The 16,157-nt window shown below is 43.5% G+C and overlaps 1 protein-coding gene across 1 annotated transcript in view; it reads left to right on the top strand.

Annotated features, from left to right (window-relative positions):
* Positions 1–4,119: 4,119 nt before the first annotated feature.
* Positions 4,120–16,157, top strand: part of ccdc171 (coiled-coil domain containing 171) — a gene marked incomplete at both ends in the record, with an annotated part of 31,242 nt that continues 19,204 nt past the window's right edge. The window contains 12 exons of the mRNA XM_083992643.1: positions 4,120–4,241; positions 4,960–5,215; positions 5,759–5,879; positions 6,520–6,677; positions 7,647–7,847; positions 10,269–10,429; positions 11,205–11,343; positions 12,080–12,142; positions 12,176–12,277; positions 13,857–13,925; positions 14,679–14,786; positions 15,024–15,170. Coding sequence (XP_083848769.1) covers positions 4,120–4,241; positions 4,960–5,215; positions 5,759–5,879; positions 6,520–6,677; positions 7,647–7,847; positions 10,269–10,429; positions 11,205–11,343; positions 12,080–12,142; positions 12,176–12,277; positions 13,857–13,925; positions 14,679–14,786; positions 15,024–15,170 — 1,647 coding nt within the window. The remainder of the gene's footprint in view (positions 4,242–4,959; positions 5,216–5,758; positions 5,880–6,519; positions 6,678–7,646; positions 7,848–10,268; positions 10,430–11,204; positions 11,344–12,079; positions 12,143–12,175; positions 12,278–13,856; positions 13,926–14,678; positions 14,787–15,023; positions 15,171–16,157) is intronic.

Below are 16,157 nucleotides of genomic sequence, written 5' to 3'. Positions count from 1 at the left end.
CTATTTGCACGGGATTAGCAGCCTATTACCTGGGGACCTCTGGTCATTTGTAATAATTGCGGAGGACATCTGTGATCTTAATCCCGTGCGAATGCGCCATGTCAGTCATTTGTGAAGTAAAAATTCCCCCACAAATTACCTACTGTATTTCACCACGTGGTAAAACTAGTCCCGTGCGAATCTGCATCTCAGTAATTGAGGGGCATTTTATTGCGTGCCTTTTCTACTTCTTCCCCGGTTGAAACATGGAAATTATGAGAGGCAATTTTGACACCATTTTAGATGCAAATACAGTCTCGTCTCGGTGCTGGACAGCCATTTGAAGAAACAGCTCTGGCTCTGGCCTACTTCCATCATACAAGAGTGTCACAAAGTTGTGAAAATAGCAGACCTATAAATTCAACAACACATTGTGAGCTTGTAGATTGGTCATTTCCACCAATAATTGCAATAATAATCGTCTCAGCAGCCGAGCCGTTGCTAAATCATGTGAAGCTTAGAGTCATGACAATCCACACTTCACTTCCTGCCCTCCGTCTGAATTTCACGCCCCCCCCCCCCCCCCCCTATTTTTTGCACATGACCAAAAAGCATCACATATGCACACACACTACCGGATGTCGGAGTGCCTTAACGTTTCGTATTTGCTTTATCAGTAAGTTCAGTTTCTGAGTTGAGTCCGTGGGTATTCCAGAAAGCGGGTTTTGTGAAAACTCTGAGCTGTGCTCTAATGAGCAGATAATCACAGACTGAAGTGATGTATTGCTTTTATAAAACGGTTACCAATAATGGCAATATGAAAGAGGAATAAACAGTTTCAGATTTCATATAGTTTTTTATTCAGAAATACTTCAGTTCGTCTCAATAGTCCCACTAGTTGGACGTATTCTGATCTGATGAAGCCCCTTGGATAAGAGGAGAAACGTCTTCCCAGGCAAATACAAGTCCAGTTGCCTATGATTCAGTTTGCCCAGAAAGAAGAAGGGGAAAAAAATATTCAAAAATACCAGTAATATCTCGTAAAATAGTCCCACCTCTCGGGACGTTAGCTCGGCATGTCGTCTTTGCCTTGGCTGTTGACGTCGAGTTTGTTTAGCCTCCTTTCTGGAATTACCCTGCTGTACATACTGTGCAATTTGTGTTTTGTCACTTTTTTGCCAAACACTGTATTTTGATGTTTATTATAAAAGATTAAGAGGATAAATATACTGTATATGGCTGCCCCAAATTGAACCAGTACTGGAGCGGCATTCACAACACATTAAATACAGTGTTCAAGTGCCAAACACCCCTTTTATTTTGAAAATCTATATCTGGGTCATGTATTGTGTGCTTGAAACTAAGGAGGGACATGAAGCTGCTTCAGGCTCTTCTGGCTCCAAGTAAAAAAAAATCCATTACCAGGAAGTGGTTAAATCCAACACCACCCACAATTGAGGATTGGTACGGAATAATTCTGGAAATATTCAAAATGGAAAAGCTGACCTATTGTTTGAGAATCCAGAAAGTTAAATTTTATCAAATTTGGGGAAAATGGATTAAATTTATAACCCCGATTCGAGTGGACTTTGTATGATCCCTCTGAAGTTTTTGTTTTTTTATTTTGTATTTTTTTGTCAATTTACTATCCCTGATGGAATAAGCAAGTTCCCTCACTTCAATGTATATATTTGTCTTTTTAAGATTGTTAATATGTTGATACATTAACTGCAACTATGCAGGTTGTAAGCATGTGGGTTGAAGAGAGAGTTTAATGTGTGTAAATGTGCCAATTGCAATGATAAAGAAACATTCTTTCTTTATCATTGCAATCTGGTAATATAATAATATAATATAATCTCCTTATTTTTGCTCATATTGCTCATAACGTTGATTATGTTTGCACTTAATAAATAAACTTAAACCTAACTTGTGTGATCATTTTCTTCCGTTTGTGTTTGGCCGAAATGGTCACACCTGTGTGTCTCACGCTTTACAAGGAGCAAATATTCAGCCTTCACTAGACACAGTTAACTAGTGTTTTGACTTGAGTATAAACTTAAAGTTGAATTTCATTTATTCATGTGAATGAGGATCTTCAGTATAAATAACTTTGTTTTTCTCAGCGTAATGAGTCGTACAGTGTCCTGCAGAGGGAACACCAACAGACTAAAGGGGTTGATGCTTAATTTTTTATTTAATTAACAGTTGTATTAATAGTTTCTTATTTGCAAACAGTCAAATTTGAAGTTATGATCGGGAAATATTTTTCAAAACACAAAATTCACTTCTCTGCTGTGGTGATAAATGGCTCCTGTACAGTCTTTTCTTTAAAAACCATAAAACACAGTTCATCCCCTGTCTAACAGCGCCCCCTAGTGGCCAAACTACAGTACAACTCCTACACTCAACTGTTGGTAACTCATAGATTCATATTTGTTTGTACAATTAATTTGTTATAATAATATACAAGTGTTTGGTTTCATGTGATATTTCCATCGTGGGGTTTATTGTTCTCTGTGATCTGGATTCAATCATCATCTAGAACAAGTTGCAGAAACCTCAGAAACCTTTTTATCTATTCTTCATTTTAGTGGCTTTTATTGTTTATTTCTTTCACAGTCACACACACACGCCAATAAACAGATGAAACAAACAGCCTTTGTCCTGTAGACCGGGGATGGTTGTAACATGGCTCAAGTAGCAGTTTTAGAAGGAAAAACTCAGTTTGATGTAAGAAAGTTCGTTTTTTTGTAGTATTTGTTTAGAAACTGCAAGTTTCAGGTAATACGAGACAGCTGTTATGGTAATATGGGACATTCATTTTCAGCCAGATGTTCTTTTCCTTATTTCAACATGTGCTGAATTCAGTTTTTAAACATAAAAGGTAATAATCATTAATAATACAATAAAAACAATCAATGATCAATCCTGTCAAAAGTTAATTTTGGTGCATTCAATGCCCAATAGGCTACCCAGTTTTTACCCTGCCCCCCCCCCCCCCCCACACACAGGTAATACAAAGCAACCAATACCAAGTAGGGTACCTATAGATTCACATTGTTAACCTTGTTAAAATGACCCAAAAAGTAGTTGAAATACTTGATGCAGCTCAAAATATGAATGTAGTTAAACAACCAGCAGGTTACAGCAAATAGTAGTTAAACTCTGTATTATATTATATTATAGCCTATTATATTATTTATCCTTGGTTATCCATGGTTGATAATAACAAACCGTCTTTGCCCGCCATGGATGTATTATATTAACCGTTAATATAATCAAAGACGGTTTATAAACGCCAATGCAATATTCCATTTATTGAATATCTTTGATATAATACATCCATGGGCTGGTTGCCCGCACGTTCAGTGAACGTCGGTCACGTCGGTCACGTCGGTCTTTCAGCCAATCCGCTGCTCGTATGGCAGTGACGTAGAGAGGGACGCTAAAGATGGCGTCGGATTCAAACGGCTGCGGATTAAATGTCGAAGTAAGTGTTTGTAAAAGTTGATTACGAGCTACTTTGAATGGTTTTCTCATCAATATTATAATTATATTTAATAGTTTAGATATTCCTTCACTGGTTTCACTCGGTTTGGAGTAAAAACAAAGACGTTTCTTGTTGAATATTTACCGTAAAAAACGATAAGTGAACGTAACTCCATTCACAAAACTGAAGATCTTTGGTTTTATTAGTTTGTTATTAAACATTTAGACGCTTCAAAGTAAAAGTTGACACATTTATTGAATCGCTATGACTGTCTGGTAAATTCGGTGTAAGTGGAGTTAGTAAAAAACAGCTTAACTAGACTTCGTTGACATATTGAGTTCAGCGATTTGGGGGATGTAGAGTGTGAATTAGCGGTATTTATTGTGTTACGTGGGTTTAAAAAGTATATTTTTGTCGGAAGAGGAAGATAAACTATGAGATTATTAAAATATGAAAATATGGAGGAGGAAAATGGAGGTTTGGTTTGAGTGCATCTGCTGCCAAGGCAACAACAACAGCACCACATCTCCCCTGGTACAACAACGATGGAGCTTCTCCTCCTCCTCCTCCTCCTCTTCCAGGCTTCACAGTGAAACCAGGGCTAAAGTTTAACCCGGGTCAGTCCAGACTAGAGGAGCAGCGGGGCCATGCAGACCGAGGCCGAGGCAGCGCAGCGGAGGAGACGCGGCCGGCGGCGCGGGGAGAGCGGACAGAGCCGAGAGGAGCCGCGGGGGAACCAGCCCCGGAGCTCCGAGGAGGAGCTGTCAAGGTGAAACATGTTTTATTTATGTTTTATTAATAACTGATAGGTTATAACCTCCTGAGATCAAGAGGAAAAAATAAATCAAATTTTGATTTGGACATTTTGAAGTGTTGAGGTGGTGGTGGTGGAAAAACACATTGCAAGAAAGAAAAAAAAAAAGAAAACTTAATTTAAAGGTGTAGGAATTCCCCCCATCTAGCAGTGCGATGTTGCATTCACGTGAAATCGGGCAGACGTCAGACAGGCAACAGACGCTGTCGAGGTGAAACATGTTTTATTGTACATTTATATAATAACTGATGGGTTATAACCTCCTGAGATCAAGAGGAAAAAAGAAAGTGTTTGGGTGGTGAAAAAATACATTGCAAAGCAAAAAAAAAGAAAACATAAAAATTACTATTAAAATTTTACAACATTTCCACTTCGCAAACATGCAATATTTTGATGTTTATGCACATAGAAATACTAGAATTATCTAGTAAAGGGCACTTATGTATTTGTAACGACTTGTAACAACTCATTCTAAGGAACCAGAAAGCTTTCATTTGTATGCAGCTGTGATTCACCTTCAGTGAAATACGGATTTATGAAAGACATGTTTGATTTTTGATAATAAAAAGCCAAATAAGTTACATACTGGGGCTTTAAAGGGATAGTTCAACATTTTCATTCAGTTACAGTGTTATTAATAGTGGTTTTGTTTTGTTGTCGTCGTCTCCTTCAGGTTTAAAGACATAATCAGCATCATGCAGAGGGAGGTGAAGCAGGCGGGAGGAGGCCAAGAGGGAGAGAAGGAGGAGGGAAAGAGAGGAAGAGGGAGGGACAGAGGAGGAGGAGGAGGAGGAAGGAGGAGGAGAAGGGCGGCGTCAGAAGGAGGAGACGGTGAGGAGGAAGAGGAGGAGGAGGAAGAGGAGCTGAGGTGGAGAGTGAACCAGCTGGAGAAGGAGAAACTGGAGCTGACGTCCAGACACAACCAGGAGGTGAGGAGGAGAAATAGACAAGGTAGAATAAATAAAAGAGGAGAAGTTCAGACTCCTGACACCTCCTCCCTCTCTCTCCTCCTTCTCTCTCTCTCTCTTTCTCCCCCTTTTCTCCCCCTCTCTCCTCCTTTTTTCCCTCTCTCTCGCCCACTTTTCTCCCTTTTTTCTCTCCTCTCTCTCTCTTTCTCCCCTCCCTCTCTCTCCTCCTTTACTCTTTCTCTCTCCCTCCTCCTTTTCTCCCCCTCTCGTCTAATTATCTCTCTCGCCTCCTTTTCTCCCCCTCTACCTCCTCCTTTTCTCTCTCTCTCGCCTCTCTCCTCCTTTTCTCCTCCTCCCTCTCCCTCCTCCTTTTCTCTCTCCCTCTCTCCTCCTTTTGTCCCCCTCTCCCTCCTTTTCTATCTCTCCTCCTTTTGTCCCCCTCTCTCTCCCTCCTCCTTTTCTCTCTCCCTCTCTCTCCTCCTTTTCTCTCTCTCTGTCTCTCCTCCTTTTCTCACCCTCTACCTCCTCTTTTTCTCTCTATCTCTCCCCCCTCTCCTTGTCCAGCTGTGCCAGCTGCAGGCCGGTGTGACTCGTCTCAGGTCGTGTGTGGAGCGAGGAGAAGCTCAGAGGGAGGAGCTGCAGTACCAGCTGAGCCTCAGCCACCGAGACAGACACTCACTCTCAGGTACGTACGGGAATCGAACGCTCACCGTGCAGCTCGCTTAGCTCAAAGTCAAATGGCTTAAATGGCCGAGTCTCGCTTATTTACTTACACTTACTTACTTACTTACACTTCGACCTCAACTCCGCTCCATCAAAGTGGTTATAACACGAATGCCAGCCTTGTAACCATGGTGACTTATGCTGCCGGCCAATTCTGGTCTGGAGCAGGATTAAGGTGAAGATTAACTCCATTTATGTCCAAAAGACAGTTCTGCTGGTGCTTTTACACACTCACCGTCATGTAGCTAGGTAATGATAAAATAATGTAATTCATATTTATAAAAAAAAGTTACCTAGCCTATTAAAAAATTAAATAAAACCATGTAGGCCTACACCAATAAAGATAAAATTAATTTAAAAATAATAAAATGAAACTGAGGCATTTAAAACTTCTATTCACTATCTCTTCATCTCCTTGAATTGATGGATTTGGTAAATATGATTTTCTACGGTCAATTCTGAAATAAATGGTGATAAACCATATGAAATAGTTGATAAATGTGATAAATATCACTGGTTAAAATAAATTAATACATTTTGTGAACTTTATTTAGGTCTATTGGGCTAAATGAATTAAATGTTAATTTAATTTTCGTCCTCAGAGCGATCAGCGGAGCTCCTCCGGTCGCTGCAGCAGCAGCAGAGAGCTCGTGACATCACGCTTCAGGACCATGATGCTTTGCAGCAGGAAGTGGAGCAGAGAGACAAACTGATCCAGAGTCTGAGCAGCGACGGCCAGAGGCTGCAAAGGCTGCTGCAGGTCACACACACACACACACACACACACACACACACACACACACACACACACACACACACACACACACACACACACACACACACACACACACACACTCCTTTATCTACATCCTCTCTTTCTCTTTCTTCTTTTTCTCCTCTTCTCATTCTTCTATTCGTTTTCTTTCTTCTGCTTCTCCCTTTTCCTCTTCCTTTTCCGCTTTGTCATCTTCTCTTCCTTCTTCTTATCTTTCTTTCTTCTTTTCTCCTCTTCTCATTCTTCTCTTCTTCCTTCTTTTTCTCCCTTTTCTGTTTCTCCTTTTTCCTTTTCCTCTTTTTTCTTTCTTTCTTCTTTTCCTTCTTCTTTCTTCTACTACTTTTTCTCCCTTTTCTACTTCTCCCTTTTCCTCTTCCTTTTGCTCTTCTTCTTTTTCTTCTTTTTCTGTTTCTCCTTTTTCCTTTTCCTCTTTTTTTTCTTCTTTTCCTTCTTCTCTTTTTTCTTTCTTCTTTTCCTCTTCTTGTTCTTCTTCTCATCTACTCATTCTTCTTTTTCTTTCTTCTTTTCCTTCTTCTTTCTTCTCTTCTCTTTTCTCCCTTTTCTACTTCTCCTTTTCCTTTTCCTCTTCTTTTCCTTCTTCTCTTCTTTTTCTATCTTCTTTTCCTTCTTTCTTCTACTCCTTCTCCCTTTTCTACTTTTTTCCCTTTTCCTCTTCTTCTTTTTCTTTCTCCTTCTACTTATTCTTTCTACTACTCCTTCCTCTTCCTCTTCTTCTTTTTCTTTCTCCTTCTACTTATTCTTTCTACTACTCCTTCCTCTTCCTCTTCTTCTTTTTCTTTCTCCTTCTACTTCTTCTTTCTACTACTCCTTCCTCTTCCTCTTCTTCCCATCTTGTTTCATTCAGGTTTAAAAACAGAAACACCTCTGGCTCATTGATCTGTACGTCAGTATGCAGAGTATTGATTATTGATCAGGTGTACTGATCGATCACAGGATCAGGCGGTGGCCCTGGAGGAGTCGGAGCGCAGGATGACGGAGGTGAAGAGGGAGAGGGAGGAGGCGGAGGAGGAGGAGCTGCGGCGCCGGGCGGAGAGAGAGGAGGCGTCCAATCAGAGGCTGCGGTCGCTGGAATTGAACCTGGAGGCGGAGCGGGTGGCGCACATGGAGTCCAAGTTCAACTCTGAGGTCGTCCAGGTAACCAACACACACACACACACACACACACACACACACACACACACACACTTTGGTAACACTTTACTTGAATAGGCGTTCATAACCATGACATAACAGCTGTCATAAACATCAATGAATACTTATGACAGCTGTGGTTAAAGCAGAAGTAAGTGATCCGGTCGTTTTGGCTAATGCTGCGTTCCAGGCAGGCTTTTGAAATTGTAAGTTACAGCTTCATGTCACAACTTACGACTTTGTAGCGTTCCAGGCAACCCACTCGTGTTTTTCCGACCTGTTTTACCGGTGAAAGTCACTATAACGGCCACTCGTAACTTCCGACCGGTGAACTCGTACCAGATCGAACTGGTACCACTTCACGGTCGGAAAAATACGAGTTTCCTTGAACGCACCATAACAGTCCTCGTCCCTACGTCACCACATTCACGGCGTTCCTTGGCTGCACACACAGCCCTGCATGCCGTTCTCTCTCCTCATTGGATAAAAACTGTAGGATACGATAAATGTTTTCTCCTCGGCTCAGAGCAGAGCAGAGGGACTGAGAGACCCGTGTTTCAGTCCAAACACTCTATGTAAGTGATTGCTGTCGGAAGATATAACTATTTAAGACTTATATTAACACAAATATATCACTCACTTCTGCTTTAAGTGTCATTCAGTAAGTTATGTCACTTTTGATGCAAAGTTGACATTGTTTCAGATGTTTTTGTTATGACAACTTGACATCATTTTTAAAGTTTGGCGATTAGGTCTGCTATGACAGTTTATGTAGCGGCAAAAAAAGAACTTATTTCCTTCCTTCCTTTATTTTTCCTATTTTCCTGTGGCCGCTACTAAAAAAGGACAAAGTGCTTGACGCGCAGGAGCGCATGCAAAAACAAAAGGTCAGAAGAGTGAAGTGAGTGATATATTTGTGTTAATATAAGTCTTAAATAGTTATATCTTCCGACAGCAATCACTTACATAGAGTGTTTGGACTGAAACACGGGTCTGTCAGTCCCTCTGCTCTGCTCTGAGCCCAGGAGAAAACATTTCTCGTATCCTACAGTTTTATCCAATGAGGAGAGAGAACGGCATAAAGGGGCAGTCCTCTCTGTGTGTGCAGCCAAGGGACGCCGTGAATGTGGTGACGTAGGGACGAGGACTGTTATGGTGCGTTCAAGGAAACTCGTAACTCGTGTTTTTCCGGTACGAGTTCACAGGTCGGAAGTTACGAGTGGCCGTTATAGTGACTTTCACAGGTAAAACAGGTCGGAAAAACACGAGTGGGTTGCCTTGAACGCTACAAAGTCGTAAGTTGTGACTTGAAGCTGTAATTTACGATTTCAAAAGCCTGCCTGGAACGCAGCATTAGCCAAAACGACCGGATCACTCACTTCTGCTTTAATTATGAATCAACAATGTATCAACAATGCTGCGCCTGGCTGCGGTCAATGACAGTTTTGCCAATGATTGTGCCGTCCCCAGCCCATTTGAAACCTCGGTAGGTCCTGCCCTCACCACCTGAGGAGGGAGGAGCTCACACAAAAAATCCAGGTTAATGAGCAAACACAAAATCAAACAAAGAATGTAAATAAATTAAAGCAGAAGTGAGCGATCTGGTCGTTTTGGCTAATGCTGCGTTCCAGGCAGGCTTTTGAAACCATAAATTACAGCTTCAAGTCACAACTTACGACTTTGTAGCGTTCCAGGCAACCCACTCGTGTTTCTCCGACCTGTTTTACCTGTGAAAGTCACTATAACGGCCACTCGTAACTTCTGACCGGTGAACTCGTACCAGATCGAACTGGTACGACTTCACAGGTCGGAAAAACACGAGTTACGAGTTTCCTTGAACGCACCATAACTTCTTGTCAGCCGATGGAGTTAGCAGCCCCCGCCCTCGCAATGGATCTATTGGTCCTCGTCCCTACGTCACCACATTCAGGGCGTCCCTTGGCTGCACACACAGAGAGGACCGCCCCTTTATGCCGTTCTCTCTCCTCATTGGATAAAACTTGTAGGATACGATAAATGTTTTCTCCTCGACTCAGAGCAGAGCAGAGTGACTGACAGACCCGTGTTTCAGTCCAAACACTCTATGTAAGTGATTGCTGTCGGAAGATAGAACTATTTAAGACTTATATTAACACAAATATATCACTCACTTCTGCTTTAAGGAAACTTAAATGCGGCTCCTACAGTTTAAATTGTCTTTATGTCAAGTTGTCAGAACAAAAACATCTCAAACAATGTCAACTTTGCATCAAAAGTGACATAACTTACAGAATGACACTTAACGACAGCTGTCAGAAGTATTCATTGATGGTTATGACAGTGTTATGTCAATCTGATGAACACCTATTCAAGTAAAGTGTTAACCCACACTTCATCACAGTCGTAGTGTGTGTGTGTTTGTGTGTGACGATGTGACGTGTGCAGCTGCGTGTGCGCGACCTGGAGGCGGCGGTGGCGGCGCAGCGCGGCGACCAGCAGGAGGCGCAGCAGGAGGCGCAGCGGCTGAGGGAGCAGCTGAGCCGGGTGGAGACAGTTCACCGTGTGGAGACAGAGAGGAGCAGCAGCATGGAGCGCTCCCTGCAGCGGTGAGGGGTCGCTGATGACGTCATTCATATTTTTCCCATCAGGAATCACCTCCTCCTTTGCTTTTAATTTCTGACAGCTGAACATTGAGCTGCTTTTAAATATGAAGCTTTATTCATTTAACTTAAATACACTAGAGCAACAACAACTCTCATTTTAAATTGTATTTTAAATTGTATTTTATATTGTTTTCATATATTTCACTGATCGCAATTATAGCATATGAGTGTTTGTTTTATTGAAAGTGAGGCTGGATGTGCGTAATGGAAACAGTGGTTTTTTTTTTAGGTGCTGTAGCTACAAGCAAATCTCATATTGTCTCTGTACAAAGACAACAAAGACCTTTTTAAACGTGAAAACAGTGGAGACTTATTCAAGATTTGCGTTTCGGCAACACTGAAATATAACAGGCGAAACATCAAAATTCATTTATTAATGGCCACATTAAGTGAAATTATTAACTTTACCGATTATCCATCTGATTATCTGTCCTGCTGCGAGGGCACAACTTCTATCAGTGGTGACTGACTGTATATAAAAGTAAAATATAGGCTATTTAAGCAATATATCACAACAACCCCCCTTAGAGCATAAGTTACCATGGAGATCTAGCCAGGTTACCTTTGTAGTACAGGGAAGCCTGTACAAATAACAACGATAAATGTCTCCGTGTGTGTGTGTGTGTGTGTGTGTGTGTGTGTGTGTGTGTGTGTGTGTGTGTGTGTGTGTGTGTGTGTGTGTGTGTGTGTGTGTGTGTGTGTGTGTGTGTGTGTTCAGGCTGCAGGCGGAGTACGAGCAGTGTCGGTCTGAGCTGAGCGTCGCCCTGGAAACGGAGAGGAAGACGACCTCCGACCTCACGGAGCGGCTGCAGGAGGAGGAGAGACGACACGACGACACACACACACTGCTGGAGCAGGTAGCGCACACACACACACACACACACACACACACACACACACACACACACTGCTGGAGCAGGTAGCACACACACACACACACACACACACACACACACACACACACACACACACACACACACACACTCTGCTGGAGCAGGTGACACACACACACACACACACACACTGCTGGAGCAGGTGACACACACACACACACACACACACACACACACAGACAGAAAGAAAGAGAGAGAGAGAGAGGGAGAGAAAGAAGATTGAGAGGGGGAGAGAAAGAGAGAAAGAAAGAAAGAAGAAGGAGAGAGGGATAGAAAGAAAGAAAGAAAGAAAGAGAGAAAGAAAGAAAGAAAGAAAGAAAGAAGAGGGAGAGAAAGAAGTAGGAGGGAGAGAAAGAAAGAAAGAAAGAAAGAAAGAAAGAAAGAAAGAAAGAAAGAAAGAAAGAAGAGGGAGAGAAAGAAAGAAAGAAGTAGGAGGGAGAGATAGAAGAGGGAGAGAAAGACAGAAAGAAGAGGGAGAGAAAGAAGTAGGAGGGAGAGAAAGAAAGAAAGAAAGAAGTAGGAGGGAGAGATAGAAGAGGGAGAGAAAGACAGAAAGAAGAGGGAGAGAAAGAAGTAGGAGGGAGAGAAAGAAAGAAAGAAGTAGGAGAGAAAGAAGTAGGAGGGAGAGAAAGAAAGAAAGAAAGAAAGAAAGAAGAGATATTGAAATACACAACATTGTGTCTGTGTGTGTGTGCTGCAGATCAGAGACACACTCCAACAACACAACAGCAGCAGCTCGGCAGCAGCAGCAGTGCATGATGGGAAACGGGCAGCAGCAGTGCATGATGGGAAACGGGCAGCAGCAGTGCATGATGGGAAGCGTAGTGCTGAGGTGCTGCAGCTGCTGAAGACAACGCTGGTCCAGGATCAGCTCAGACGGGAGGAGACAGAGAGACGGGTGGGTGGACGCTATGTTTTCATTCATCCTCTCTTACCCCTTTCCCACTGGTCAAAAAACCTGTTTAAACCCGCTAACAATCGGCTTTTGGTGGCAGTGGGAAAGGCGCACCGAGCCGCGTTGACCCGCGTTGACGCGGGTCAAACGACTCGGCAAGCGACGCGGGTTAAAATCGCCTTTAATCGGCTCGGCTCTGCTCGGCTTGCAGTGGGAACGCCAGACCCGCGTCAACCCGCTAATTTACGTGATGACACTGAACGTTACGTGACGCTACGTCATCGCGCCGGTCGCGTCTCATATCACTAGGGCTGCCCCCGACCAAAGATTTTGTTGGTCGACCAGTAGTCGTCACTTATGGCGATTAGTCGACTAATCGACCCCCCACCTTGAGGGAGAAAAAAAAAAAAAAAAAAAAAAAAAAAATTTAAATTATTATTATTTTTTTTTTTTTTGCCCGCGGTCAGGTTGAGAATTAATTAATTAATGCTCGTGACTCCGGCCGTGTTGGGTCCGAGATTCAACAACAAGCCGGTCGGTTTCACCGTTATTACCGGCAGAATGCCCGTTTATCACCAATAAACACAGTAGATGAGGAGGGTAAAAAGTTACTGAGCTCAGGCTGTGTGGCGGAGGTGCGGGGGTGGGGGTCCGCGGCGTGGAGCGGTGCGGGCATAGACATAATGTCTATGGGTGCGGGTCTCTGACTGCAGCGGGGACCATCATGGATCCGCTCTGTGACACTGAGACTGACCGCCGGTGAGCGCTGTGGGACGGGACCGGGGCTCAGACAGCACCGCTAATGGTGACAGCGGTGATACGAGAGAGACGGCCGTGCCGTGTAAAAAAAAAAAAAAAAAAAGTCTCACGTCACGACTTCCTGTATCTGGCCCTTCAAAATAAAAGCCCCATAACCTTTCCTATACAGTTCAGTCATTGATGTTGGCTTAATTTTGACAAGACACGGCTCTAAATGTTTGTTTTTTTTCCTGCGACCCATCGACCAATGAAATTTTGGTCGGCTAATGATTTTTTGGTCGACCAGTGCTTGGTCGACTATTTGGGGGCAGCCCTACATATCACGTACCAAAACAAAGCTCTGCTCCGCTCTGCTCTCATCCGAGACTGGGATCAAAACATCAGAGAACACTGACCAAAAACGATAGAAAAAAAGAAAAGAAAAGTCTGTTTAACTGATGGTGTTGTGTTGTGCCGCGGACGTCCGTCATCCGGCCGCAGCAGACTCTCTGTCCTCCGCGGTCCTGGTGCTCCAGGTCAGCCAGCCAGAGAGTCTGCCTCGGCGGACGGACACTCCGCGGCGGGCGGCTGTGGCATGACTGTGTCTGTGTGTGTTTCTTGCACCGCGGATGAGAGCGGGGCGACTGGTTTATGCTCTGTCTGATCCCTCAGCGGGGGGTCAGACTCGGCTCATTTTGGTCAATGGGAAAGGGGCCAAATGCCGATTGTTAGCGGGTCGACCCGCGTTTAAAAAACCCGCGTCGACCCGCTAATTTTAGTGGGAAAACGGCTTCTGTGTCCTCGTCCTCGTCGTCATGGTAACTGAGGCGTGTCTCCTCCACAGGTCCGGGATCAGCTGGGAGCGTCGGAGCGGCTGCAGCAGGAGAACTGGGATCAGAGCCGACGGCTGCAGGTAGAAACATCTGGAGGAAGAAGTCACCTCACTCTCTCTATCACTCTCTCCTCTTTCTCTCCCTTTTCTTTCTCCCTCCCTCACTCTTCTTTCTCTCTCCCTCTTCTTTCTTTCTTTCTTGCTCTCTGTCTTCTTTCTCTCTTTCGCCCTCTTATTTCTTTCTCTCTTTCTCCCCCTCTCCCTCTTCTTCTTTCTTTCTTTCTTTCTTTCTCTCCCTCTTCTTTCTTTCTCTCTTTTTCTTTCTCTCCCTCTTCTTTCTCTCTTTCTCCCCCTCTCTCCCTCTTCTTTCTCTCTTTCTCCCCCTCTCTTCCTCTTCTTTCCCTCTCTCTCGCTCCCTCTTCTTTTTTTCTTTCTCTCCCTCCTCTCCCTCCTCTCCCTCTTCTTTCTCTCTCTTTCGCCCTCTTTTTTTTCTCTTTCTCTCCCTCTCTCCTTCTTCTTTCTTTCTCTCCATCTCTCCCTATTCTTTCTCTCCCTCTCTTTTTTCTGTCTCTCTATCAAATTCAAATTTGCTTTATTGGCACGAATGTTACGAAAAGAACTATGTGGCCAAAGCATCAAGAAATCATCTATGAATTTTTTCAATTTCAATTCAACAAACTTTATTGAAACGACTGTCAGTACAATATTGATATCTAATATAATAGAATATAATATCTATCTCTCCATCTCTCCTTCTTTCCCTCTCTTTCTCACTCTCTTCTTTCTTCCTCTCCCTCTTCTAACTATCTATCTCTCCATCTCTCCGTTCTTCAGGAGTGTCAGCAGACGTGCGTCCGGCTGGAGGAGGAGCTGAGTCGCCTTCGCCAGGAGAAATCTGATTGGTCGACGCAGAACCGCCGTCTGCAGGAGCAGCTGGAGGGAGAGAGGGAGGAGAGGGAGAGAGAGAAGGAGAAAGAGAGGGAAGAGAGGGAGAGAGAGAAGGAGGAGAGGAAGAGAGATAAGGAGAAAGAGAAGGAAGAGAGGGAGAGAGAGAAAGAAAAAGAGAAGGAGGAAATGGAGAGAGAGAAAGAAAGAGAGAAGGAGGAGAGGGAGCGAGAGAGGGAGAAAGAGAAGGAGCAGAGGGAGAGAGAGAAAGAAAGAGAGAAGGAAGAGAAGGAGAAGGATGAAATGGAAAGAGAGAAAGAAAGAGAGAAGGAGGAGATGGAGAGAGAGAAAGAAAGAGAGAAGGAGCAGAGGGAGAGAGAGAAGGAGGAGAGGATGGCGGAGGTGCGGAGGATAAGTGAACACTTCCAGAAAGAGTCAAAGGTGACGACACGTTTCTTCTCCTTCTTCTAATTCCTTTTCTTCCTTTTTCCTTTTATTCTTCCTCTTCTTTCTTTTTATTCGGTAACACTTTACTTGAAGGTATCGTCATAAGAGTGACACGACACAGTCATGAACGTGTCATAAACGTTATGTCAATGTCATAACGTTGTCATTAAGTGTCATTCGGTTAAAGCAGAAGTGAGTGATCCGGTCGTTTTCGCTAATGCTGCGTTCCAGGCAGGCTTTTGAAATCGTAAATTACAGCTTCAAGTCACAACTTACGACTTTGTAGCGTTCCAGGCAACCCACTCGTGTTTTTCCGACCTGTTTTACCGGTGAAAGTCACTATAACGGCCACTCGTAACTTCCGACCGGTGAACTCGTACCAGATCGAACTGGTACCACTTCACGGTCGGAAAAATACGAGTTTCCTTGAACGCACCATAACAGTCCTCGTCGCTACGTCACCACATTCACGGCGTCCCTTGGCTGCACACACAGCCCTGCATGCCGTTCTCTCTCCTCATTGGATAAAAACTGTAGGATACGATAAATGTTTTCTCCTCGGCTCAGAGCAGAGCAGAGTGACTGACAGACCCGTGTTTCAGTCCAAACACTCTATGTAAGTGATTGCTGTCGGAAGATACAACTATTTAAGACTTATATTAACACAAATATATCACTCACTTCTGCTTTAACCCTAACCATAACCATAACCATAACCATAACCATAACCCTACAAAAACCGACCGGGACATCACAGAGGCCACAGCCGGTCTGCTGACGAGCTCGTTAACCGGCCAAACTACGTCGTCATGCTGGGGGAGAAAACGGTCGTTAACTAACTTACCCGCAGGCTTTTAGAGGTTTACCGCCGAGTAGTTACATTCTTTTTAGGAGATAAATGTTGGTCTCATTGATGAAATCTAACAATTGTGGCAGTCGCATTAGTTTGTTTGAATGAAAAGTGAAGCTTCATGTGTGTAT

The sequence above is a fragment of the Trachurus trachurus genome (genome assembly GCF_905171665.1).
Source record: "Trachurus trachurus genome assembly, chromosome: 18".
In the NCBI taxonomy this organism is placed as follows: Eukaryota; Metazoa; Chordata; class Actinopteri; order Carangiformes; family Carangidae; genus Trachurus; species Trachurus trachurus.
The sequence above is the reverse complement of the archived record's forward strand: the minus strand, read 5'-3'. Positions and strand labels throughout refer to the sequence as shown.